The sequence below is a fragment of the Podarcis pityusensis genome (genome assembly GCF_964106645.2).
Source record: "Podarcis pityusensis genome assembly, chromosome: 8".
Taxonomy (NCBI): Eukaryota; Metazoa; Chordata; class Lepidosauria; order Squamata; family Lacertidae; genus Podarcis; species Podarcis pityusensis.
In genome coordinates, this window is record NC_138033.1 from 52,762,150 (window position 1) to 52,787,205 (window position 25,056).

A 25,056-nucleotide genomic window follows, 5' to 3' on the forward strand; every position below is an offset into this window, starting at 1 on the left:
TTTCGAAGATAATTAGATTTGGTGTCAACATTTCTTTATCACCTGCATCCTTTTGTGCATCTGCGTGTCAAGTTGTTATTTCCGGATTTATTAGCACCCTCAGAGCTACTATCTATCTGTCAGCTCGCGCGATGTCTGTGTTGACAGTTGTAAAGTTAATTACTACTGCTAATGAGCAGCGGGCTTTCGGTGGACATGGTATTTTGGGCATTTAAAAGGATAATTAGATTCTTGTTTCTCCATCTCCATAGCTGGCTATAGGAAGTAAATCTCTAAAAACTAAAAAAGAAGAAGAGAGGGACCATCTCTCTCCCTTCCCACCCCACCCCCCACATGCAAATGAGAAAACCAACCAATCTTAAATAAAAGGCCAACTTCCGGCTTGACTGATTTTGCCGCTATCTTATTGTTTATTCAAACACTCAGATCTGCTTATTTTTCACAAGGCCTCCCTGCAGTTTCTTCGGTTACATCCACCTGAAGAATACAGATTTCCTTCCCTTCCGCATCTCTTGCAATCCAGCAAATCACTGCAGGGCACAGAAACGTTGTTGAAGGCAGTGCTTGATATGCAAGGCACTAACGCAGCCTAAATTTTTGCCCCAGGAAAAGCTGGGGTTTGCGATCAGTATGAATTAAACACCATAGACTAAAGGTGCAGCAGCCAGGATGCAGAATTAAACATCCCCATGTGTACACTGGGAGGGTCTGCCAATTTCTCCTTCCGGCTGCATTACACAGTCAAATGTGACTTTGTAGTGGGGAGGGGGGGACACAAGGGAATGCAGTAGGAATCCCCCCCTCCAAATAAAGCTCGGGTAGATATGTAACCATATGAGTCTCAGATTTATTTATTTATTTTAAATTTTGCATAATTTAGCTTCCAATCCAGTGCACACTTTCACAGTAAGCCCCACCAGATGCAGCAACACTTCTGAGTAAACATGCCTAGAATTGAGCATTTGGTCTGCTTTTCCAAATTAGGGGCAGGAGAAGCCCTGCAGGCCGTCAAGCCATGCTGGGTGCAAATTCTGGCGTGCTCTCCCCCACTTCTCCATCCTAAGGGACTAGAAGCTTGACTTCCACCCAAGTCAGTTGGAAGTTCTTTATCAATGTGAAAATAGTCTGCCTTCAGTGAAGCACTGGTTTGTGGGTCTGATTATTGAAGATCATACCAAAGATCCAGCAGGGCATTCCAAATGTGTGGTTGGGCTTTTGAGCCACCCACTCCCCCCAAACCACTCATCCAAAACCCTATTGGCCACATCTATTGTGTAGCTGTTCAAAGATGCAAAAAGGCGCTGCGCCGTTTGCCAAGAAAATTTCCTTGCCCTAAGAGGAAGAAAATGAATGCAGCATAAAACTTGCAACAAAGAATAAAACCGGTCCTTTAAAATTTGCTTATTTAAAGGGTCTGAGAAAATAAAAAGACTGTCACTTTAGCACTGAAAACAGCTCAAGAAAAAGCGCCTGGTGGGCCTCTCTGGGGAGAGTATTCCACATCTGGGGTTCCCAGCAGCAAAAAAATGTAGCTGGAATGCTCCTGCTTACAAAAGCATGATACCTGTGTCGACAAATTGGCACGTAAGAATTCAGTTGAAGGTGTTACTAGTAGTAGCAATGCTATGTGTTACTATTGGTATATAAAGTCCTCAACATCTTGCGACCATACCCCTATATGCACCCACTCAACCACTTCCCTCTGCAAAAAGTGCACTTTTACAAGTGCCACATGGTGCTCGTTCTGAACCTGCAAAGAATAAGAATCCTTCAGTGTGGTAGCATCTAATCCCTGGAACTCCCTGCATATCGTTATTCGTCTGACACCTTCGCTGTGTTGTTTGCAGCACCTGCTAAAAAAAATGTTGTTGTTTAGGCAGGCCTACCCAGGCATACTCCATGCTTTTCTCTTTAAAAGAAGATGTACAGTGGTACCTCGGGTTACATACACTCCAGGTTACATACGCTTCAGGTTACAGACTCCGCTAACCCAGAAATAGTGCTTCAGGTTAAGAACTTTGCTTCAAGATGAGAACAGAAATCGTGCTCCGGCGGCACGGCAGCAGCAGGAGGCCCCATTGGCTAAAGTGGTGCTTCAGTTTAAGAACAGTTTCAGGTTAAGAACAGACCTCCAGAATGAATTAAGTACTTAACCTGAGGTACCACTGTACCTGTTCTGAAGAATTAAGTGGTGCAACCTAGACAGATAGCAACCTAGATCATGAGAGAATATTGGGAGAGGAGATGAAATTAAGGTGACCAGCTTATATAAATAGATTCCAAAATATTTTCAAGAATTAAGATGTAATCCGATTAAACTTTACATATACACACTTTTTCCCCACACCCCCAGCAATTGGACACACTTTTCATATAACTAAGATCCGCCACAGTGCTTATTCTGTTTACTTTCTGTTCATCATTTATTCCCCTCCTATTTTACTAAGCACTTATCTGTCCTGGGCATAAATCATCTGCAAAAAAGGGAAAGAAATGGGGGGGAGGGAGGCTCTGGCTCAGAAAAGATTTCGTCCCTGGCATGAAAATGATGAGGGAATCATTTTCGTCTCTTGTTTGAAACATTGAGATTTATTGAGTTTTGATGGGCTGCAGTGCTAGCATTGCTGTCTGATAAACAGACTCCCATATACACTTATTCTTATTGCATTTCAGCGATTGGGGGCATCGGGGGGCTCTGGAGTCCCTGGAGAATCTCTTCCCAGCTTAGGTGGGGCGTTGGAACGTCAGTGTTATTAGTTTATATTAGATAAGGAAAGAATGCACACAGAAGCATCTGGTGATTTTCTTTTTTCTTTACTTTCTGTTTAGCAGCAATGACAGAATGTCATAGTGAAATGACTTCCAGAGTCATCCCCCCACCCGGCCTTTACTCCTGACCTGGGTTCTGCGGCCTTGTCCCTGGAGGGCACTTCCATTGTATCCTTATATTAATTCTGCTAACTTTTGGACTTCATTGCTGACAATAGACCCTTTGGCTTTCTCCAGCTATTACATTAAATTTCCTATCAAACCGTGTCAGCCTCTGAGGTCAGAGATTCCATGAGAAGCTTTAGATATTTTGCCTTTTTGACTTCACGGGCAGGTGTTTTGCTAAATTGCTTCTAGGTTTATTTGATGTGGTTTCTCTCCACCACCCCTTCCCCCATTTTTCAGGGGTGGGGAGGAGAAAAGAAACATACCAGACCACTTTGCAAAGGAAAATAATGGAAGTTCACAAAAAGTCCCAACAAATTCAGGGTGATGCTGAAATCCAGAGGTGGGGAAATTTCAGCCCTTCAGATGCTGTTGGACTCCAACTCCCATCAGCCCCAGCCAGCATGACCAATGGTCAGAGATGATGGGAGTTGTCATGCAGCAATGCCTGGAGGACCACAGCCTCCCCATCCTTGCTGTTCTGCTGCCACCATTACTCCCTACACTTAGCTAGAATATAAATGATACCAGACTTTAGAATAATGCTTTGGGTCATGCTTGGCCCTACCATTAGGCAGATTGGGGCAGCTGCCTGAGACAGAAAATTGGTCCAGTCCTCCTGAGTTATTCCTATCCTCCTAACCCAGTGTCCTGGTACTAGCAATTCTTGCATAGCTGGCATGTGTTGTCTGGTCGCTTTACCATGTCACCGCCTTCCAAGGAATCACAGGCAGCGTGACAGAGAAAGGCAGAGAGAAGGGCCACACATTTCAGGAGGTAGAGAACCTTAGGCCCTTGGAAATCTTTCCCAGGCTGCACCCATCATCGGTCTTGCTTCTCACCCTTCTTGAGTGTTTTTTGCCTGACTGGAATGTGCCCTTGAACTGTGATAATGACTCTGTCTTGCCTGAGTGAAGGATAGAGAAGGATGTGTATGTGTGTAGAAACTAGCTTACTGTACAAAGAGAAAGTCTGCATCCCTTGCTCTGCTCAGTTTTGCCTCTTGCCCTGCTGCTGGCATGTGGCCCTCAGAAAGTTACCCAGAAGTGAGTGTGGTTCCCCACCCCAGCATTTGAGCAGATGCTAGAGAGAACAATGAGTAAGCAACAGCAAGGTGTTGAAGGACACGGCTCTGTGTCCTGCACAGTCTGTCCTGCATCCTTCAAGCTAGCCTGCTGCACTCAGATGTGGTAGGAGTTGGAGTCCCATCACAAGTGTGGAAGCAGAGAACTGTGAAAGCACCAGCTTTCATCAGGCACTCAAATGGCTTTGCTCAACCCAGTTGGTGGGCCCATTTTCACCATTCACTTAGCATGATATAGATACACTTTTGAGTGGGCACATACCCTGTTCAACATGTGCTGGAGAAGTTATATGAATTGTTCCAGGATACACCTACCTCACCTTTCAACCTGTGTTTACTGTATCATCTCAAAACCAATTGAAGTGTACTGAAATGGTAAATATAAGGGGAGTTGAAAGTGCAGTGTGGGCTGGCATGTAAAATTGCACTACTACTACTAGTAGTACTACTACTACTCTCTTCCATCACGCCCCTTAGGTGCAGCAATATTTGTATTTTGGGTTTGGGGTTTCTTTAAATTTAAAAACATGTCTCTGTCTGGTTAGTCCGACCTAATGTAAACATGAATGTTAGTTCCCTTCAAAGTTTGATTTGCAAGACAGGAGACCTGAGAATCTATGCCTGCTGCTTCCCCGTGATTCCGTGAAACATCTGCTGCACCAGCTCTGGCCATGGGTAATGCTAAACACCTCTATCAGGATTTGCAAATCCACAGCAAACCGTAGCTAGGATGTAAACTATGGATAACCACTTAATCGGCTAAAAGGCAGATAATTGATCAGCTATTTTTGTTTAACATAGGTAAGAAATTCCATCTGTAGCCAATTATTCTCAAGCTTCGGTTCACTAGTGCCCTGACTTTCTTTTCTTCCTTTTTTTATGTCAATGGGTTTTGCGTAAAACTTGAGAACTCAGTGCAGCAAAGCCATAAGAATACTCACTTGAATGAGTAGTTCAAATAAGAGGAGGCATTAACAGCTGTATTCCTGTTACTAGCTTCGTTAGTGTCGTGACAGGATAGTTCTGCCTGTTGGTTTTCCCTTTATTAAAGAAAGAAAAAAGACTACACTACATTGATTCATAATAAGATACAGTAAATGGGAATCCCACCAAGGAACGACTAACCTAACTGTGCAGATTCTCTCCCCACCCCCTCTCATTCATTTAGTCCCATTCAGTTCAAGAGAGTCCTATTTTAATCTGAATTAGGTATTTGGTCTGTGCTTGTAAGCAGCAATTAAGACCCAAGGCAAGAATGCAATAGGAAGATTGGGGGGGGGGGGCAGCCAGACTCTGCCTGTGTGTTGTCTCTACCTGCTTACATCCATCCAGAGAGGGGAATCATTTGTGACACTCTAGGGACAGTTTTGTCACCCTGACAGTAATGCTGTTATGCACCAAGTTGACACACCGGATGAATCCATAAAGACAGATAAGTAACTGTTAAAGTGGCTAGGGATCAACCTGAGTGCTACCACTCACCTGCAAGTGACAAATAGATAGTCATGAAGGATTGAAAATCCAGCGCAACACAGCAATGTGTCAGTCCAGAGCTAAAATACTGCGTAGATACATGAAGGCTGGAGCGCCAGGGCCCCAGGCGACTGCGGGAAAAAGGTTAACTTTAATGTACACCATTGCACCTTCTTCTTTCCGCAGCTATATATATTTATTTATGATGTGCATCTATAGCTATATAGCTGCATAGCTGTAACTGCGCCCAGGCCTAAAATGCACAAGGAAAACGCAGGTGCTTGTTTTCCATGTCAGTGGTCCTTCTGCTCTCAAATGCTCAACATCAGATTGAATTAGAACTTGAACCAAATTAGTATCATTAAGGTTATTACCATCTAGGAGCAGTTCCCTGTTTTGAATCAGAACAAGGACCCAACATTCTCAAAGAGCAAATGACCAGATGCCCCTAGGAAGCTCCAAATCAAATGCCCCTAGGAAGCCTCAAATGGCAGCAATCGTCCTCCCTGTTATTTGCTTCCAGCTTCTGGTATGCAAAGGGATGGGAAGCACAGTGGCTCAGTGGTAGACCACCTGCTTTGCATGCAGAAGGTCTCAGGTTCAACCCCTGGCTCCTCCATGTAGGACTGGAAAAGACTCATGTCTGAAACTGTGGAGAGCCGCTGTCAGTCACAGGTTCCCCATCCCTGGCCTTTAGGGCACAAACATGTACTGCAGTTGCACCAAATGCTAGTGCTGTGCTGAAAATTCCTCCTTTGTTTCCCCACCACTGCTAGCCATACACTGCGAATTAAGGGAAAACAAAATTGTGCCTGAAAATGCACTTACCGGTCTTTTGTGGGAATTTTGTGCGTGCCCTTTCTTTCCTTCTACAAACCATTTCACCAATCTGCACATGTCAATCAAAGCCCATGGGAAGTCATCACGGGACAACGTTTTTCAGATCAAGAAGCTCAGGCAGCTGCAGAAACAGTAGAGTGCTGGAAAAAATGGGAAGGAAAACCCATACACTTTCTCTTGCCCCCCCCCCTGCAATGATATGGTAAGCTTAAAAACCTGCTGAGATTCAGAAGAGATTCTCAAGTGCCCTGGGATCGAGGCAGAAAAATGGGAACCTCTGGTGTACAAATTTCAGCACAGCGCTAAGTTAATGAGATCAAGTGGGGAGACAACTTTCTCCCCACCAGTTATAATTTTCTAAACCTCCAACCTGCTTCATCTTAGCCATATCTACCCCAACGGTCTTAATTGCATTTTTTTATTATTTTGAGACATTTTATTTAGACCAATAGAGGTCCCCATCTGCAAATCTAATGAAAGGAAAGGAGACTGAAAAGGAAGGAGAAATGAATGAGCATTACAACTGCAGGTCCCAGTACCTAAGTGATGAACTCAGAAATGCTTTCGTGTTTTCCCCTTCATTTATTTCAAACATGTTGTTGAAGGATTATGAGGGATTTTGCAAATCAGAAGACAATTTTCTTACTCTGTTTCAAATACTTTTAAAAGGGAGGGGGAGAGAGAGTGTGATTCTATGCATCAGGCATATTAGGAGCAATCAGGTGGATGAGGCATGTTCATAGTCTAGCAGTAGTTAAGGCTTCAATCCTGTTCACACTTACCTGAGAGTAAGCCCCATTGGTTGCTGCATACAAGTGCCATCCAGAAGGCAATGTTGTGTCAAGCAGCAAGATGGTGGTAGAACAGTATACTATATTTAAATAGTATCTTTGAAGAGTTAGCACAGAGTTCACCAACCATTCTCATCCCATGGGCATATTTGGATTTTTTTAGTGAGTGTCATGGGCAACACCCCCCTCTGTTCACTTCTCTACCCCAGATCCCCAGATGAGCACCCACAAAGACAGACAGACATAAAAGGAAGACATATGTGTGCACCAACAAATTTTACTTTTTGAAGCGATCTTGGTGAAACTCAGATCCAGCAGAATTAATCTGAGCCTTGAGAAGCAGGAGTGAAAGAGGAAGTGGGGGGAAAGGGTCGCTCTTCCCCCTTCCTCCTTCAGCTCTATGTACTTTTTCTAGGGAGAAAAGGGCAGCCGCTTTCACCACCTTATGACCAAGGGACCAGGGAGGCTCAGAGGTTTCATGGGCACCAGGGGGATTCCTCAAGGGTGTCACTGCGCCCGTGGGCATCATGTTGGTGGTCCTTGTGTTAGAAACTGTCAAGAAGGAGGCAGTTTTCAAAGAAAAGCATGATTGGACAACTCCATATGATTGGAAAATCCAATCATATACAATCGTAGCTTGGTTTTCGAACGGCTTAGTTCCCAAACATTTTGGCTCCTGAATGTTGCAAACCCGGAAGTGACTGTTCCAGATTGCTGCATATTTTTGGAAGCTGAATGTCTGATGGGGCTTCCACGGCTTCCAAAGCTCCTGCAGCCAATCAGAAGCCGTGCTTTGGTTTCCAAACATTTTGGAAGTCGAACAGATTTCCAGAACGGATTCCGTTCGACTTCCAAGGTATAACTATACATCACTGAGTTTAGTCAGGAGCTAACCATTGAGGCTTTGCTTTGCTGTAGTGGCGGCCCAACCATCTTGATGCTATGAATTGTTATTTGTTCTTCACAAGTCACAGGAAAGCCCACATGTACTTCAATACACTCCATCAAGTAAATTCTTGCATAGTTACAGGCTGCAAACAGCTGCTGTAAGTCCTAGAAAGATGAGAGATAGTGTGTCATAGTGGTTAGAGTGCTGGACTAGGACCTGGGAGACCATGGTTCAAATCCCTACTCAGCCACAAAGCTTACTGGGTGACCTTGGGCCAGTCATTGTATTTTTGTCTAACCTACCTCACAGAGGAGGACTGTGGGACTGTGGGAGGACAGAATGGGCGGATGGAGGCAGGGCACCTATTTTACCTTCTTTGGCGGAAAGGTTGTATATAAAATGTATATAAAATGTATATAAAATGTCATGATAAATGAATTCAGGAAGTTCCGTGATTCCCCCATGGCTGTTATACACCATGGCACTTATGCACCCAGACATGGTGGAACATGAGCCTTGCAAAATTCCATATCATTCCGACCTCAGGTAACTGGAAATTTCCATGGTACTGAATAAAAAGTGGAAAGTACTAGATGAATTAGGGACGCGGGTGGCACTGTGGATTAAACCACAGAGCCTAGGACTTGCTGATCAGAAGGCCGGCAGTTCGAATCCCCGCAACGGGGTGAGCTCCTGTTGCTCAGTCCCTGCTTCTGCCAACCTAGCAGTTCGAAAGCACGTCAAAGTGCAAGTAGATAAATAGGTATCGCTCCGGCGGGAAGGTAAATGGTGTTTCCGTGTGCTGCTCTGGTTCACCAGAAGCGGCTTAGTTATGCTGGCCACATGACCCGGAAGCTGTCTGCAGACAAACGCCGGCTCCTTCGGCCCATAGAGCGAGATGAGTGCCGCAACCCCAGAGTTGGTCACGACTGGACCTAATGGTCAGGGGTACCTTTACCTTTACTTTACCTTACTAGATGAATTCTGAATACAGTGGTACCTTGGGTTAAGAACTTAATTCGTTCTGGAGATCCGTTCTTAACCTGAAACTGTTCTTAACCTGAGGTAGCGCTTTAGCTAATGGGGCCTCCTGCTGCTGCCGCGCCGCCAGAGCACGATTTCTGTTCTCATCCTGAAGCAAAGTTCTTAACCCGAGGTACTATTTCTGGGTTAGTGGAGTCTGTAACCTGAAGCTTCTGTAACCCGAGGTACCACTGTAGCTCCCCCTGCCTCCACAAAACAATGCACTTTTCTCATTCCCTATGAACTCCATATTTTCCTTATGAGAGCTGTGTTTTCTCTGAATTTCAAACTGGCATTATTTTAGCACAGTTCATTCAGCTTCAGAGGCAGAAGAGGCCATTTTGGACTTTGCAGGCTGATCTTTGCTGTAGAACTTTTGAGTTATTCTGGTCTTTGAATTTGGGGAGCAGGAGGTATTGGACACAGAATTAGGTCCCCCATTACCACACACATAAGGTGGGGAATTCAATTCAATGTGCATTTAAAGGTGGGTCTGCCTAATTTGCATTTCCCATATACAAACTGAAACACATTTATCTTTTGAAATTTACAGCATTTTTTCCTGAATTTTGCAATGCTTTACTCCAGTCAAATAGGGTGTACAAAAATGCCTCTGCTGGGGTAAGGGGTGCATAAAAATGTATATATTGGTGCAAATAACATACAAGAATACAATACTGATGGGGAAATTGCTTTGTAAAGAAATGTGTATATTAGTCTAAACTGCAAAAAAGTGTATATTTGGAGAAATTCATACTAAAATGCTGATGAATTTTAATGAGGAATTTATATAAATATATACTGCAAACCGATCTAGAAGAACGTGGAAAACTGAATTTAAGATTGGAAAAACGAGAAATTGACAGGAACAGAAACTGACATGTTCACACATCCCTACTTAAGCAGGAGTATTTTCGGGGACTCTCCTTTGTGTGCAGGCAATTTGGAAGGCAAAAGAACGTAAGGAAGTTGCCAGGTACTCACAAAGGTCAAACCTCCAATTACTGGCGCCGTGGAACAGAAATGGCACACAAAGGTCAAACTCGTATTTCTCTCTCCTCCCCTCTCCCTTCGTTAATTATTCCAGCCATATATGCCCCTTCTCCCCAGATCGGAAAATGTATGGTAAGGATCCTCTCCATACGTAGAAATGTTTGCAATCTTTGTGTTCAGCCTGGGAGCTACACTACTTTTTAGTGGAGTTTTGCAAACTTCCACTCTGCGTTTTCTCGCTAATTCGTTTCAAGCACACTGCATTTTATTGGCTTATCTCCTAATTCTTTTGATTAAAACACAAGCAAAAACCAACCAACTTGAACAGGTTGAATGCCACATCTGTGCCGAAGATAGTGGCGCACTTATTTATGGCTCAAAGAAATGGAGCCCAAATTAAGCTAGCGATTGCCGTAGAGTGGATAAGCGCCCATTATGAATTATCCTTAATTATAGCGATTTCCTAAACTAATAAACCTGCTAAATCTTTATTGCAAAGGTTAGTTTACGCAGCGCATATAAAATCCGCATGTGCTACGCATCAGCCACCAGCTGTCTGACGCTGTGTTGCTATTGCTCTGAGTGTTCCCATAAATTTTATGTTGGTTATATTAAGACTCAGTCCATATCACTACCCACAGATGCCACTAGACATAAAAATTGCTCTCCAGCGAGCCTGAATATCCCTGGAAGCTACTTGTGGCTAATGTTCCATGTAGTATTTGTACGTGAAAGCAGCAGATTGAGGAGTTATTTACAGATGAATATTTCAATCCAAGTTAGCGCATAGTGGCCTACTTAGCCTGATTTTTTTCCCTGGTTTATTTGTATGCTAAATAATTCACCAAAGCTCCTTGTTTACTTTCAATAGTACTTTCGGCGAAATGCAAACAAGGCAGCCAACTTCAGGTGTTCAAAAGGCTAAGCTGCTCCTTCTCCTACTCGCACCCCCCTTTTAAATGCAGGTCGGAGCCGCCAACATCGATGGAGCGTCCCTTGCATTTTGATGATTATTTGTTCACGTTCAACAGCCCTTTTTAGCACGCCAGGTACATGTTACGATGCTTAGCCCATTTATCCTCACAATAACCCTCTCAGTTAAGTGAGGGGAGTAAATTCACAAACCCTTAGCTGGAGCACGTTAATTCATTTATCATGTGGGGAACCAGTGCCCCCCCCCCCAGATGTTGCTGAACAGCAATTCTTGGGCCATTGGCCATGCTTGCCAACCTCTGTGGGGCCAAAGGTTACCCACCCCTGATGTATACCAATAAGATCCTTATGTAGACAAGGCAGCCCACACCCACACACAACAGGGGCAGATCAACCCAAGGAGTGGGTGACTCCAAAGCAGATTGGTGAATGCTGAGCATGCTCAGTGGACACAGAATGCTGTTGGGAAGGATGACAGAAAATGAGGAGGGAGGGTGGAATGCCATATTCTGGTAATGAACATGGCTGACTGGAATCTTGCACAAGATCACTGCAGTGTCGGTCCCACTTATTTTGTTTTGCTGCAGGCCCAGTTTCGTTCTTAGAAATACATATATCCCCTTTCATATATTATTACAGTGGTACCTCGGGTTAAGTACTTAATTCATTCCGGAGGTCCGTTCTTAACCTGAAACTGTTCTTAACCTGAAGCACCACTTTAGCTAATGGGGCCTCCCGCTGCCGCCGCACCGCTGGAGCACGATTTCTGTTCTCATCCTGAAGCAAAGTTCTTAACCCAAGGTACTATTTCTGGGTTAGCGGAGTCTGTAACCTGAAGCGTATGTAACCTGAAGTGTATGTAACCCAAGGTACCACTATACTGGGTTGTATCAAAGTAAGGGCTACTCAGAGCAGACCCACTGCAACTAATGAACCAAAGTTAGCCATGTCCATTAACTTCAGTGGGTCTACTCTGAGTAGGACCGGCACTGGATACAATCCATTGTGCTGTTGCAGTCAGATACTGCTTATTGGCTTTCATCTAGTTGGCTCCTAAGAGAACAGGATACCAGACTAGATGAGCCACTGGCCTGATATAGCAGGCTTTTCTTATAGTAACATCTTGGAAGAGACATTCTGCCTCTGTGTGAGAGAAGGAGTGGATCTCTCTTCAGAGATGCCCCTTACTGCTCATGGGGTCTTGTTGGAAGTACTTTTATAAAAATTTGCTTTCCCATTAAACTGGGGTGGGGGAATGAATCAATCTAGCCAATTTACATCACCATCTTATGCATAATTGCTCAGAGTTTATTCCCACAGTTTTCAGTGGAACTAACTCCCAGTTAAATGGATGGATGTGGGATTGCAAATAGATACAGGATAAGCTAAAATCCTATGCACATTTCCCCAGGAGTAAACCCTAACGAACGCTTCCTTCAGAATAAGCATGCGTTGCGTCACAGTTGTTCACCTAGTAAACAACAATTCAATTAAAAGTGCAAATAAAAGAGTGCCATTTCCACCAGCTTTTGGTATCTTCCTGCTTTTTACATATTTGTGTATTGCAGCATTTGGAACACATTTTATTCCCCTAGCTCAGGGCTGGGGAGCTTGCGACTTTCCAGGTGTTGTTAGACTCTAACTCCAATTAGCTCTGGACAACTGTCAGGGTAATAGGACTTGTAGTCCAACCCCATCTGCAGGTTCATGGGTTCCCTATCATTCCTTTCTATTCCCTTAATGAAAGATCATCTAACCCCTTTTATATCCAATTCACCAGCAGAGCTTGCATCCTTCAGGTGAGGGCCTTCTGCAGATACCACCTTATCAGGAGGTTCGTTCCACACAGTGTAGGAATTGGGTCTTTAGTGTTGCGGCACCTTTGGAATTCGATCTTCTTGAATCTTAGACAGGCATCATCTCTGTTGTCTTTTAGGCCTCACCTGTAGACCTTCCTCTGTCAGCAAACCTTTTCACTTGAGATCTTTCCCAGTCTGCATCTTAATTAATTGGAATTTTTAAAATATGTTTTTATTGTTTTATCACGTGTTGTTTGCCTTCTTGGGAAGAAGGTATAACAACAACAACAACAACAACAACAACGGGTGGGTGGGTGTTAGATTTAAAAGACTGGAGAGAACTGCTTCCAGTTCAAAGCCCAGGCCTGCCTAGCTTGTAGAGAGTTTGTCTGCTGAGCTAACTTTTTGTTTTACGACATTGATTTTCATCATTATTATTGCTCACCCTAAGAATTGCTCTATTGATATGTACTCAAATTCTTATTGTACAAAAATTGTAGACAACTCAGTTACAGCTATCGATGTATGTCTCTGGCTTGCTCTCTCCGCCGTCAGCCTATTTCAACCAAATATTATTCAGATGCTGCTCATGTTTCTTGCTATTGATTTTGGATTGTGTTCATTACATACTTCCTCAGCTCATGTACTGAATCCGCCCAGAGCACTGGTTTTCAGCTGGCGGGTCAGGACCTACTAGGGTGCTGCATCCTAGTCTCAGAGGCCAATTGTAGAAAGGGCACCAGTTCCTCGTGAGCATCTGGGTCAGAGGATACTGTCTCGGGGAGTCCCAGTTCAGTGGTATCTGACTCAGGTTCACTGGATGGACCTTGGTCTGCGTTTAGCACCTCCACAGCTTGCACAGTTCTCCCAATGCAGTTGGTTCACCTGTTTTTCAGGGCCTAGATTCTTCTCATGGTCAGGTTCAGGATAGCAAGTCATTTTTTTATGTGGTGAAGGGCTGTGGCTCAGTAGGAGAGCATCTGCTTTGCATGCAGAATGCTCCAGGTTTGATTCCCCAGTATTACCTGCTGGGAATGCCCCCCTATCCAAAGAGCTGCTGCCAGTCTGAGTAGACAACAGTGAACTCGATAGACCGGGGATCTGACTTGGTGTAAGGCAGCTTCCTGTGAATCCTTTCGCACTTTCAGTACCATGGTGAGAAATTTAGGAGTGCAGGGTCCCTTTATGATAGTCGCAGCTGCACCCTTTCTAAGATTATACAATAATCTTGTAATTCTGCAGTAATAATAATTAGGGATGCAGTGCAATGATCAGTACAGATCTCCACGTGTTGCCTTTCAGCCGGATCTACTATTTTCTATATGGGCACATATATGGGTAGATGATTTGGAGTGCTCCAATAGCTTCTTCTGGACTGACTTCAGTTGTGTTTTCCATGAAGTTCCATTGTACATGGCAGAACCATTGCCCATCATTCTCTTGACACTGAAGCACCTTGTGTTTTCGGTGTTCCCAAATACTTAGCTTTGGAGCAGACAGTGGCTGAAAAGTCCCCCTTTTAATGCTGATTGGTCAGCTCCAGGACATTGCAGAAATAGTGACGAGTTTTCAGCCCCCTGCAACCCCAGACTGCTAACACCAGCACCCTTTAAATGTAAGCTTTTTTGAACTGAAGGATGAAGCATGGCTCTGATGTATAATTTAAAGGGAGGGGGGTCTTCAGATATCAGAAGTTTGGGGAAGACTTATTTAATTGGACAGACATCTGGCAATTGGCTTGCTTGGAAGTAGCTTCTCCAATCAAGCCAGCGAGCATCCTACCCCAACTAATTCACCAGGCCGTCAGTGCTTTGAACTGTCTCAGGCATGCCTAACCGTTACATGCTAGCAACTAGAGTAAACACTCTGGACAGAAGAGAAGAGGGGAGCGAGCGGGAGAGTCACTGGGAATAAAGAGAGATTACAAGACAACCCATCTGCTAGAGCTTTGAATGGAATACCTGTCACCCCTTGTTATAAGGCAGAAGAACCCCAGCTTTATGACAATCATGTGGGCCGGCTTACAATAAAAGCAGAAGAGAAGCAAACTTAAACCTTTTCCTCCTGGCTGACATTGTGTCAAAAACATCATTTTTCAAGGAAACTCGCAGACAGAAGAGTGAGCATGAGCGGAGAGTAAATGCTAACAAGAAATAAAAAGGAGGAAGAGAGCTCGGAAGCATCCACAAGTTTGGGGGGAGCTAAGTGGACTTCCCTACTGAATAGCCAAGGGAAAAAGAGAGAATGCAACTGTCAGGTATATTTCCAAGGCAGTGTCAAGAAACCAAGTTGGTGTGTCTAGCAGGGGAGATGTGGAAAAGCATATAATAATTGGGATCATCTTGATTCCCTGCAGTTGTTAAATCTTCTGTGTACTACAGAGGTGGCCCAGTCTTTTGGGAAGGTCATGTGCAGTGAATTGTGTTGCAATTCTAAGTGTCCCTCCCTTCCAGGCTGCATTATTATTATTATTATTATTATTATTATTATTATTATTATTTCTATACCTCCCTATACCCGAAGGTCTCATATGCACCCCTCTGTACATCTCAGCTACGCTGCTGAGCTGCAAAGTACAATAGCAAATAGTTGCACTAACTTCAGTAATTACAAACTTTTAATATTAGTCAGGGTAGACAAACTTTTTCCATTCATAATGCATCCTCATAATACTCATCTTCTGCATGTAATGCTCATAATTCTAGCCATTGTGACTCTTTTCCTTCTGGCTTAAACATGGCAACAATTCCAGACACCAGAGACCCTAGGAAATGTTATTTTCCCAGGGTCCCAGAGTCCTTGCTATGCCCTGGAAACTAAATGTCCCAGGGCTCCTTGATAAGTAGGACACCACAGGGAACATAACAGGGTGTGAATTTCAGAATTCCACCCCCCTCCCTGTGGCGTTCATACGGAGCCCCCAGTCGTCTCATGGACTATTGACCCGCACACCACTAATCCGCTGCCACCAACCAGGTCCTCCCTGGTAAAATCACTTCAGTCTCAGTCAGCTTTTCAATTAATAAAGAAGAGTGTGTTTTATTTCAGACACAAACAAAACTTTTACAGCGTTCCAAACGTTGTTGCTCTTTACTTTCTTAGTCTTATTTTCCTCTCTCTATCTCTTCTACCTCCCCACACTCAAGAACCCACTGCCCTAACTGTCTCTCTATTACCAACTGCCTTTCCCAACCAGCCAACCCACAAAATCCAACCAACTACCCACCCACAACTCCCAACGAACTCCTCCCAGAACTCCTCCCAGAACTAGTTTTATCGACCCACTGACTCCACCCCCCTGGGTCCTGTCTGTGCAACCTATTTAACTATTTCCCCTCTAGCACTCTTTCATATATGTTAACGTCACACTCCCCCTCCCTATTTTAGATGGGCAATAGTTTAATTTGCTGAGCCCAAATTGTAGCTGAGCTGGGGAGGGAGTTGGATTTCCCATAAACTTCTTAATTTTGTTTTTGTTTGTGTGTGTGTGCTGTTTGAGGGGATAAAATATTTATTTGGTGCTGTTTGAGGGGATAAAATATTTATTTGGTGCTTTTAACAGTTCTTTAAGTCACTTGGAGATATCCAGGTTACAAGTGACAGCAAGTGACAAACAGATCGAATTAATAATAACAACATGATAATGGTGAAAACAACTTATAATAAATGATTAGACATAGACTGAGCACTATCACTCTTGACCAGGTATGCCTCAAACTCCTACTGGCAGGGGTTGGGTACCAGTGACCAAGGAGTGTACACCCAATGGGATTTTTTAAGCAGATCTCTGTATTACAAACTATTTTGGATTGAAGAAAGAAAGAAAGAAAGAAAGAAAGAAAGAAAGAAAGAAAGAAAGAAGCCTAAATCCTCCCAGGGCACCCTGAACATGTTGTTTGGTCCTTTTAAGACTGTCCAGCCCCTTGTTCTAATTATGAGGTTAACATCTAGCTTTTTCCAACCTCTTGTGGAAAATGTACAAATAGGGTGTATTCATGTAATGGACTGTTTTGGACATTGATTTTTGAAGGTTCGTTAGATAAATGCTGACATTACAGATTGATGTCTCTTTAAAACAGTGTCTGGCACACAACCATGGAAGAATCAAAACTATTGACAACATTTGCTTGGAGGGCCCGCTGGAGGCTTCCTTTGCATTAATAGGATCCATCAATTTAGGTGTTCCTTAATTATTCTAAATCTGTGTCTCAGAGCCGAAAAGGGTCTGTTCAGCCAATTTGGTCCTGTACCCAGGTAATTGAGCAGTCTGTCCAAGAAAACAAATAACACAAGATGTGGGTTCACCACCATACCACAATGTCTTCTTTTAAAGGCAACACATTTTGGAATATCTTTGTAGAGCCATTTACCCAACCGGAGCAGAGAAGACATTGATTAGTTGGGTAGCTCAGGCCACCCCCAAAGCAATTGCGTGGTTCAGCAAAATGCATGCATGCAAAATAAAGTTGAGTGTGTGCGTGCGTGTGCGTTTATCCCCTCACCCTGGTACCATCAATAGATTGAAGACGTCGTTTGTATCTGCAAGTGTTTCTTTAATTAAGACCTTTTAAAAATCTTTGCTATTGATTCATTCCATTATCTTATTGATTAACTGCACTGGATTGTGTACTTGGTCTTTAGTGGGAAGAAACAGACTCAGCCTCCTGTCATTACCAACAGATGTGAACTGTAAGCCGTGCTCAGTGTCTGTGCTTGCCAAACAGTCTTGAGTTTTAATGAAGTACTACATTACAGGAGAGGAGCCAGTTGTCTGCTGCTTATGGGGTGACCAAGCATAAAGGTTCCCTTCCAGATACTCATAAACCAGCTGCATACCAGGGCACGGCAAGATATTCTGCTTTGCATGTGTATGTTAAAATGAAGCCCTTCTTTCTCTCTCAAGTGGCGTATTATCATAGGTGACCACAGATGTCGTTTCTTTGCTGTCGTTCAAATTTCCATGTTGAAGAGTTGGTTGACATTAATAAGAATTTGAGGGGCAGTATTCAACTGCTGTGACTCAGCAGTGCAATGATTTCTGCTTGCGCAATGGGAATCCTCCCCTCTTCTCCCACCCCCACTTCCAAAACTGCTCCAGAGGAGTTTCTTAACCTAGAACACATTTAGGGGGCATATGGGGGTGGGGCGGAGAGGGGGAGAACATTCCACAGCACAAGGAGAAATCAGTTTGGTTGCCCTTTTCTGAACCTTTTGCAGCTCTACAATTTTATTTTTATTTTTGAGGGGAAGCTATCAGAACTGTACACAGTGTTCCAAGTGCAGCCACACCACAGACTTGTATAATGGTTGTATAATAGTGGTCATTTTATTTTCAATCCCTTTCCTAATGATCCCTAGTATAGAATTTGACTTTTGAACAGCTGCGGCATGCTGGGTTGACATATTCACTTGTGTGCTTGTGATAATTACATATATTCTTACGTATTTATCTATTGTAAACCATATTGAGATTTTTCAGATAGTAAATAGTCTATACATAGAAGTAATTAATGAATAATAAATAATTAACAAAAGCTGTGGGACTCTGACCACTCAGTCCTCTGCATGGTTACTTAGAAGGTGAGCCCCACTGGTTGTATCCCCCCCCGGAAAATGCAATTAGGATTGCATCCCTTGCTGTTTGGGAATTTTTGGATCTTTGTATATAGCTTTGTTTTTAACTTGTTTCTCTTTCCCCTCCCCCCATTTATCTGAATGTTGAACTCTTGGTTTTAATTTTCTGCACACCAGATGGGATTCATGATTGTTTGTAATTGTTGAGGAGATTTGTATATGTTAAGGGGAATGCAAGTTGAGCAGTTAATGTGCATAACAACCAGACATTGTGCACCAGGCCTTATGGAGAATGTGTACATAATAGTTCCATGAAGGAGGAATTGTGCACATTTCCCAGTCAATATACATAATATCCAACAGTCATATTGCATGGTGAAAGATAACCTTCAGCTGTTGCTTTTGAGTGCTTTTGAGCACACATTAAGAAGGGCTTTGATTGGCGGCTTGATATGTTACTCTGATAAGGCCTACGCTGCTCGCATAGGGCAATAGCCTCTGACCCACACTCTCCGGTGCGAATACAGGAGGGAGATAAAGGGCTGGTTTTCTCCTGGCATTCTTGAAAGTTGCCTTCAGTCTCAATAACGGCATGCCTTGCCTTCCCATCCCTCCAAATAATCGGAACCAGTTTCAGAATTACAGATTTAAGTAGAAATTTGGGTAGTGTTGGTCAGGGGGGAGAATCACACGAGGCGCCTGTCAGTTTCATGCACCAAAAGGTCAGGCGTGGACTTGGCACATTAGAGCAGCTCTGGTCTGGATTGGATGATGATTCTCTTGCATGGGGAGGACCCTGGTTCAGTGGCAGAGCACCTGCTTTCCGTGCAGAAGGTCCTGGGTTCAGTGTCATTTCCAAATAGGGCTGGGAGAGACTCCCTGTCTGAAACTAGAGGAGAAGTTTCCCCCCAGCTCGAGGGCCACATTCCCTTGTGGGCAACCTGATGGGGGCCACGTGGCAGTGGTGGGCAGGGCCAGAGGCAAAGGTGGGCAGAACAATGGCTGTCATTACACACACCCTCAAGCCCTTCTGTATCCCCCACTCCAGGCAAGCATGAGTCACAATCGCAGTTCAAGGTCATGTTCCAGCCAGGCAGAAACAGCCAATCGGGGTGAAGCAAGATGGGAGAAGGGTGTGGCCTGGGGAGAGAAGATGTAGCTGAGGAGCTTCCAGAGGGCCAGGTAGAAAAATCCAGGGCCTCCCCATCCTTGTAATGAAGTTTGCACAACAGGCTTGAAGGATGACAGGCCTCCTTTATTTGTTTATTCATATTTCTAACTCACATTCTGTAGGTGACTTAGAATTTAAAATAATAATAATTGCAAACATTATTCAGTGCTTCTGGGAGACCTAGTTGCATTCTGCTTTCCCGGCTAATTATCGTTAAGCAAGGCTCAATTGTCCCGATGAACATTAATATGTCACATTGTCCTTCTTTCCCAGAGCTAACAAGAACTTTTTTTAAATGGTTATAATTTTTAAAGAAAACACACAGAGACACAAAGATGTATTGGAAAATAAATTCTGACACTGCCAATCTTAGACAAGTTATCGTTCCCCAGATGTTACCAGCATTTTATTACAATTATTAAAAAAAAAGACAATCACCCACCCAGCCCAGTTTTTATATTGTTTTGATTATTGAGATTTGCCCGCAGATCAACTGAGCAATTAAAAAATCTCTAAATAACATTGCCTGAATTGTCAGACAAAGGATGAGTTTCCCAATGAGGCAAGGTTTATTTTTAAAGTGGATCCTTCTATCTTGAAATGTCTCCTACCAGCAAATGATTTCACTAATTGGAATAAACAGAAATATTTTTGCCAGCTTAACAATCCATGACAGGAGCTGAAACATTTTTTCCCTATTAGGCAAGGTGAAATAATTTCAAAATAGCCACTTTAATCTGTCATGGAAAATCAGCCCAAGAACCTGATGACAATGAAAGATTATGGTTCAAACTGCAAGGTCAGTAAATTGATTCACATGTTGCAGTCCTTCCTGAACTATACTACTTCAGATTGCATTGGGGGGGGGGTTGCATTTTTTAATGCTGTTCTTTGAGAAAATAATAATAATAAACATCCCTGCATGTAGAAAGTTAGCACATCGATATGAAAGTGTCTAACCTTTCTGTCCCCCAAATTAATTTTCTACATGTAAGGAGATTCATACCTGCACTCTAAAGTACAATGATACAGTCCAGGAAGGATAGAAGTTTGTTCCCCCAAAATATGTGATTCTGACCCTGAGGTTGTCAGAAGTCCCTATGATGTGCATTGCCCCATCACACACAATGTCTCCATGCCAATTTCTCTAGAATATCTGAAGTAAGGAACAGGAATTATTACCAAGTGTTTATAACTGGGCCTATGTGAAGCAGTAGATAGTGTGTCAGCTCTTGCATGTGGAAAGCCAACATTAAATCCTTGTTCCACTATGACTCTCTCTAGATGACCCTAGAAATCTGCTGTCCTTTTAAATCTAGTTTACAATATTGTGGTGAGAATAAATGGGATAGCTATCGTAAAGCAAGTTGTGCAGTGAAATGTCCTGGTAATGATTAGCAAGAATGGCAAAGACAATGGTGAGCTGTCTTTGTCATTCTAACTCATAGAATGTGTGAGCGTCTGTAGAAACTAGCCAACGGTACAAAGCTAAAATCTGCAATTCTTGCTTTCTCTGCTTTTGTGTCTGACCCCTCCCTCTATTGGAAGATAGCAGAGAAGGAAATGGGGCTGAAAAGGCCTTCCCACCCTGATCTAATGGTTCATAGACACATAAGAAGCTTCCTTATGCTGAGCTAGACCTTTGATCCATCAAGCTTGTCCACACTTCTGCTTCTCCCATGCCTAGAAAGCACAAGTCTGAGTGGTTTTCTGCTTGCCCTGTGCTTTTCTGTGCATGGGTCCGAGCAGTTTTGCCCTTGCCCTGTTGCTTTCCCCCATAAAACCCACTCTTTAGCGCTAAATCGGAACAAACAGTGATCCATGGGAAACCCGCTTGCTGTTTGTTCCAATTCAGGGCTAAACTGCATGTTTTTGCAGGAGAAAACGGCAGGGCAAACAGAATTGTGGATTAGACCCAACTGTCCGTGGCTCTCCATGGTTTCAGACAAGGAATCTCTTCCCCAAAGATGCTGAGGATTGAAGCTGGGACGTTCTACATGCAAGGCAGATGCCCTACCAATGAGCTACAGCCCTTCCCCATCTTTGAGCAGGATGACAAGGAAAAGGCAATCTGTTTGCATCTTCTTCTTCCTCCTGCATCTTTATCTAGGTTGAAGCTCTTCCTTGGACTAACATGCTAAACTCACTACTCCATTGCTTTTGCATTTAAAACATAGTGTATTCTGCTGTGCCATCAAAGCGAAATGAAATGTTAGGGCTTTCTCAGCTTTAAAGGCTGAGAATCAGAGTTTTTTATTTTATTTTTTGCCTGCAGAGAAAATATATCACGCTTTATTAATGGTGGGCGGGATGCGGGGAGGAACCTTAAAATAACAGAGAAGTTGTTCAGCAAATGGGACTTGGTAATGAATGGGTAGGAAAGAACAAAAGTGGCTCAGGAAAACTGCCGAGGAGTTTGGGAACACAATGCTGCTTTCAAAACTGATGTCAAACTCTTCAGATGACCAAGTATGTCCTTATCTGTAATAGAGTCTTTTACAAGCTTTGCCTGCCCTGTAATTTTCTGTTCAATTTAGATAGCAGATTTAATTAACTGTTGGTGAAACAACTATTCTTTAATAAACCTGCAATAAAAATTGAATTTATACCACGTGAAGCTTACCGTGACAAACTCTTATGCACTTTGGAATGCCAAGTCTAGTAAGAAAGCCAGAATTCCCCCCCACACACACACACACCCAGAACTGAACCAGGTAAAAAATACGGAACAGGGTCGCTATGTGAAAACACACCCAGTCCATTGATTTTACTTGAGTTTCTCTGCCTTTTTTTGAAGAGTAGTCTATCTGAACTGATTCCTTTCACTCATCGCAATGAGCCTGTAGATTTGGTTAGACTTGGAGACAGTGGTAGGGCCAAGGCGGCTGGCTGAGCTGTGTGGATGCATGCAGATTTGAACCCAGGTCTGGAGGTCCAGCTTCAACACTCCATCTCAGGGCTGGGGAACCTTTTTCAGTTCAAGGGCAACATTCCACAAAGGCCACAGCCCAGTGGTGCATGTGGCCAAAGGCAGTAATGGGACAAACAATGGATGTGACTCTTACCTTTTGCAGTTGGCTGCAATCCAGTCACAAAAAAACCAGAGGTTTTCACACGCACAAACCCTCTATCGTCTACCCCTGCAAGGGAGAGGCATTACAGTGGTATCTTGGGTTACAGACGCTTCAGGTTACAGACACTTCAAGTTACAGACTCCGCTAACCCAGAAATAGTACCTTGGGTTAAGAACTTTACTTCAGGATGAGAACAGAAATCGCACAGTGGTACAGCGGGATACCCCATTAACTAAAGTAGTACCTCAGGTTAAGAACAGTTTCAGGTTAAGAACGGACCTCCAGAATGAATTAAGTTCTTAACCTGAGATACCACTAATATCAAGGACACTTTCCAGCCAGGCCAATGCACACAAGGAGGGCCAGTAATGGAAGAGGCCTGGGAGGGGTGTTGCCTGGGGAGCGTCTTGAGGACCAGAAAGAGACCCTGCTTTTAGTCCTTCTTGTGGGCTTCCCATGAGCATCTGATTAGCCACTGGGAGAAAACGATGCTGGAATAGATGGGCCCCTGGCTAGTCTCATGTGCTTTTGTAACCCTTAGAACAACCCTGTAAGGTAAATCACTGTTACTATAGGCCACCTAGCAAGTTTATGGCAGATGGAAGATTCAGATTGTGGGCTTTCTTCCTACAGGACCTGGTACATTATTTGGCACTGTGGGTTAAACCACAGAGCCTAGGACTTGCCAATCAGAAGGTCGTGGTTCGAATCCCCGTGACGGACTGAGCTCCCATTGCTCGGTCCCTGCTCCTGCCCACCTAGGAGTTTGAAAGCACGCAGTGCAAGTAGATAAATAGGTACCGCTCCGGCAGGTAGGTAAACAGCGTTTCCGTGCACTGCTCTGGTTCGCCAGAAGCGGCTTAGTCATGCTGGCCACATGACCCAGAAGCTGTACACCGGCTCCCTCGGCCAATAAAGCGAGATGAGCGCCGCAACCCCAGAGTCAGCCACGACTGGACCTAATGGTCAGGGGTCCCTTTACTGGGGATCATTACCTTTAATGTCTCATTGCATGCACAGTGCCTGCCCCCTCCTTAGAAAATCACCAATTCAGCAGTAGCCACGACTGAGCATTGCTGCTTCAGAATGGACTCCTTTGGGGTGAAGAGCAGGAGAGAAATGGAACAAATAAATACGTAGTTTAAGGACAGCATCAGTTACACACAGCACCAGACTTCCCACACACAAGGACAATGCCTGCTGCCTGCTAGTGGAAGCAACATAGCTCAGTGGGTAGACCATCTTCTTGTATGCAGACGGTCCCAGGCTCAATCCCTGGCCCCTCCAGGTTGGGGTGGGACTGTCCCTTGCCCAAAGTGTGTAGACAGTATCCAGCTAAGTGGACCAATGAGTCTGACTCTGTATAAGGCACCTTCCGGTGTTTCTATGCTCCCGTGCAGCCTTCTGGTTGTAGCGCACCGAGGAGCCAGCTGTGAATCAATCAGCCCCATTTCATCCACCCTGTGATACTTTTGATCTTTCGTAGGATGTTTGCACATTTAAGGGAACATCTTCTGCATTTGTCGTCGCTGCAGTTCATTGCGGTTTTTCCACCTGTTTAAAAACTTTCCTTGCCAACCCATGTTTCCTATGTAGTACATTTGATCTGAGTGATGTTTCCTCTCCGGAACAGGTTGCTCCCTCCCTCCTCTTTGATGGTGAGATGCCCATAAGAACAACACATCAAGTACAACGGTCAAATCTGATGCGTTGCATTGATGCTCCAGATTTAATGGGTATTTTTTCCTCCCTTCCCCCTCATGTCTTTTCTTCATCTTCTTCTTCTTGGGTCTCCCTAATGCATTCTGAAGTCTTTTCAGATCGACAAAGCCCCGTCCTTCTGTCTTTCAGAGTTAACTTCAATGGGAGCAATAAAAACCTGGGCTGCTTTTTAGAGCGTTAAATCCAGCAAGTTGAAATTTGTCGTGATGTCTATTCAGGAGGGCCAGGTGTGTGTCACAGAGCAGGAAAGTTACTCTGCAGGTAACTCAAATCTCTGTGAGCAAGCAGACTACACGAAGAAGCCATTTGTATCCCACCGAGTCCCCGTGATGCAGAGTGCATTGATGAGATTTTACACAAGCCCGATGGAAGCAGACGGCGAGATGACTGCCTCCGAGTGGCAATGGGAATGACCTGAATCGCTGGGCTTTTTATGCCTCAGAGACTCTGGTTGTAGCTCCAGGTTCTTTCTCTTACCCTTCCTCCTCCTCCTCCCCGGGTCACGGTTTGCTATGAAGGGGTGCTTTTGATTCAAGCAGGCAGCTGGAAGTCAGTTAGGTGGAAAAGCTCAGGAAGGAAGAGCCAGTGGCCTCTTGGGCCCACTGTGGAAGCAACGGGTCAAAGGTAATGTATCGGCAGAGGTCCTGAATGTTCGGTTATTGTGTACATTTCTGATGGCAGGCCCCAATGCTTTTAGACAGCAGTATTGTCAATGGTATTGATCAGTTGATCTGATAATCCAGCAAGGTTCCCTGA

General features: G+C 44.0%; 1 protein-coding gene across 7 annotated transcripts in view; it reads left to right on the forward strand.

The window, feature by feature from the left end:
- FTO (FTO alpha-ketoglutarate dependent dioxygenase) overlaps window positions 1–25,056 on the forward strand; it is a 261,131-nt gene that overhangs the window by 199,735 nt on the left and 36,340 nt on the right. The window contains exon 9 of one of the 7 annotated variants that reach the window (XM_081018526.1): window positions 12,897–12,924. The exons of the other annotated variants lie outside the window; for them this stretch is intronic. Within the exon in view, the coding sequence (XP_080874652.1) occupies window positions 12,897–12,909 (13 nt within the window). The 3' untranslated portion in view covers window positions 12,910–12,924. Of the gene's footprint in view, window positions 1–12,896; window positions 12,925–25,056 lie in introns of those variants that run through there. 7 annotated transcript variants of the gene reach the window in all.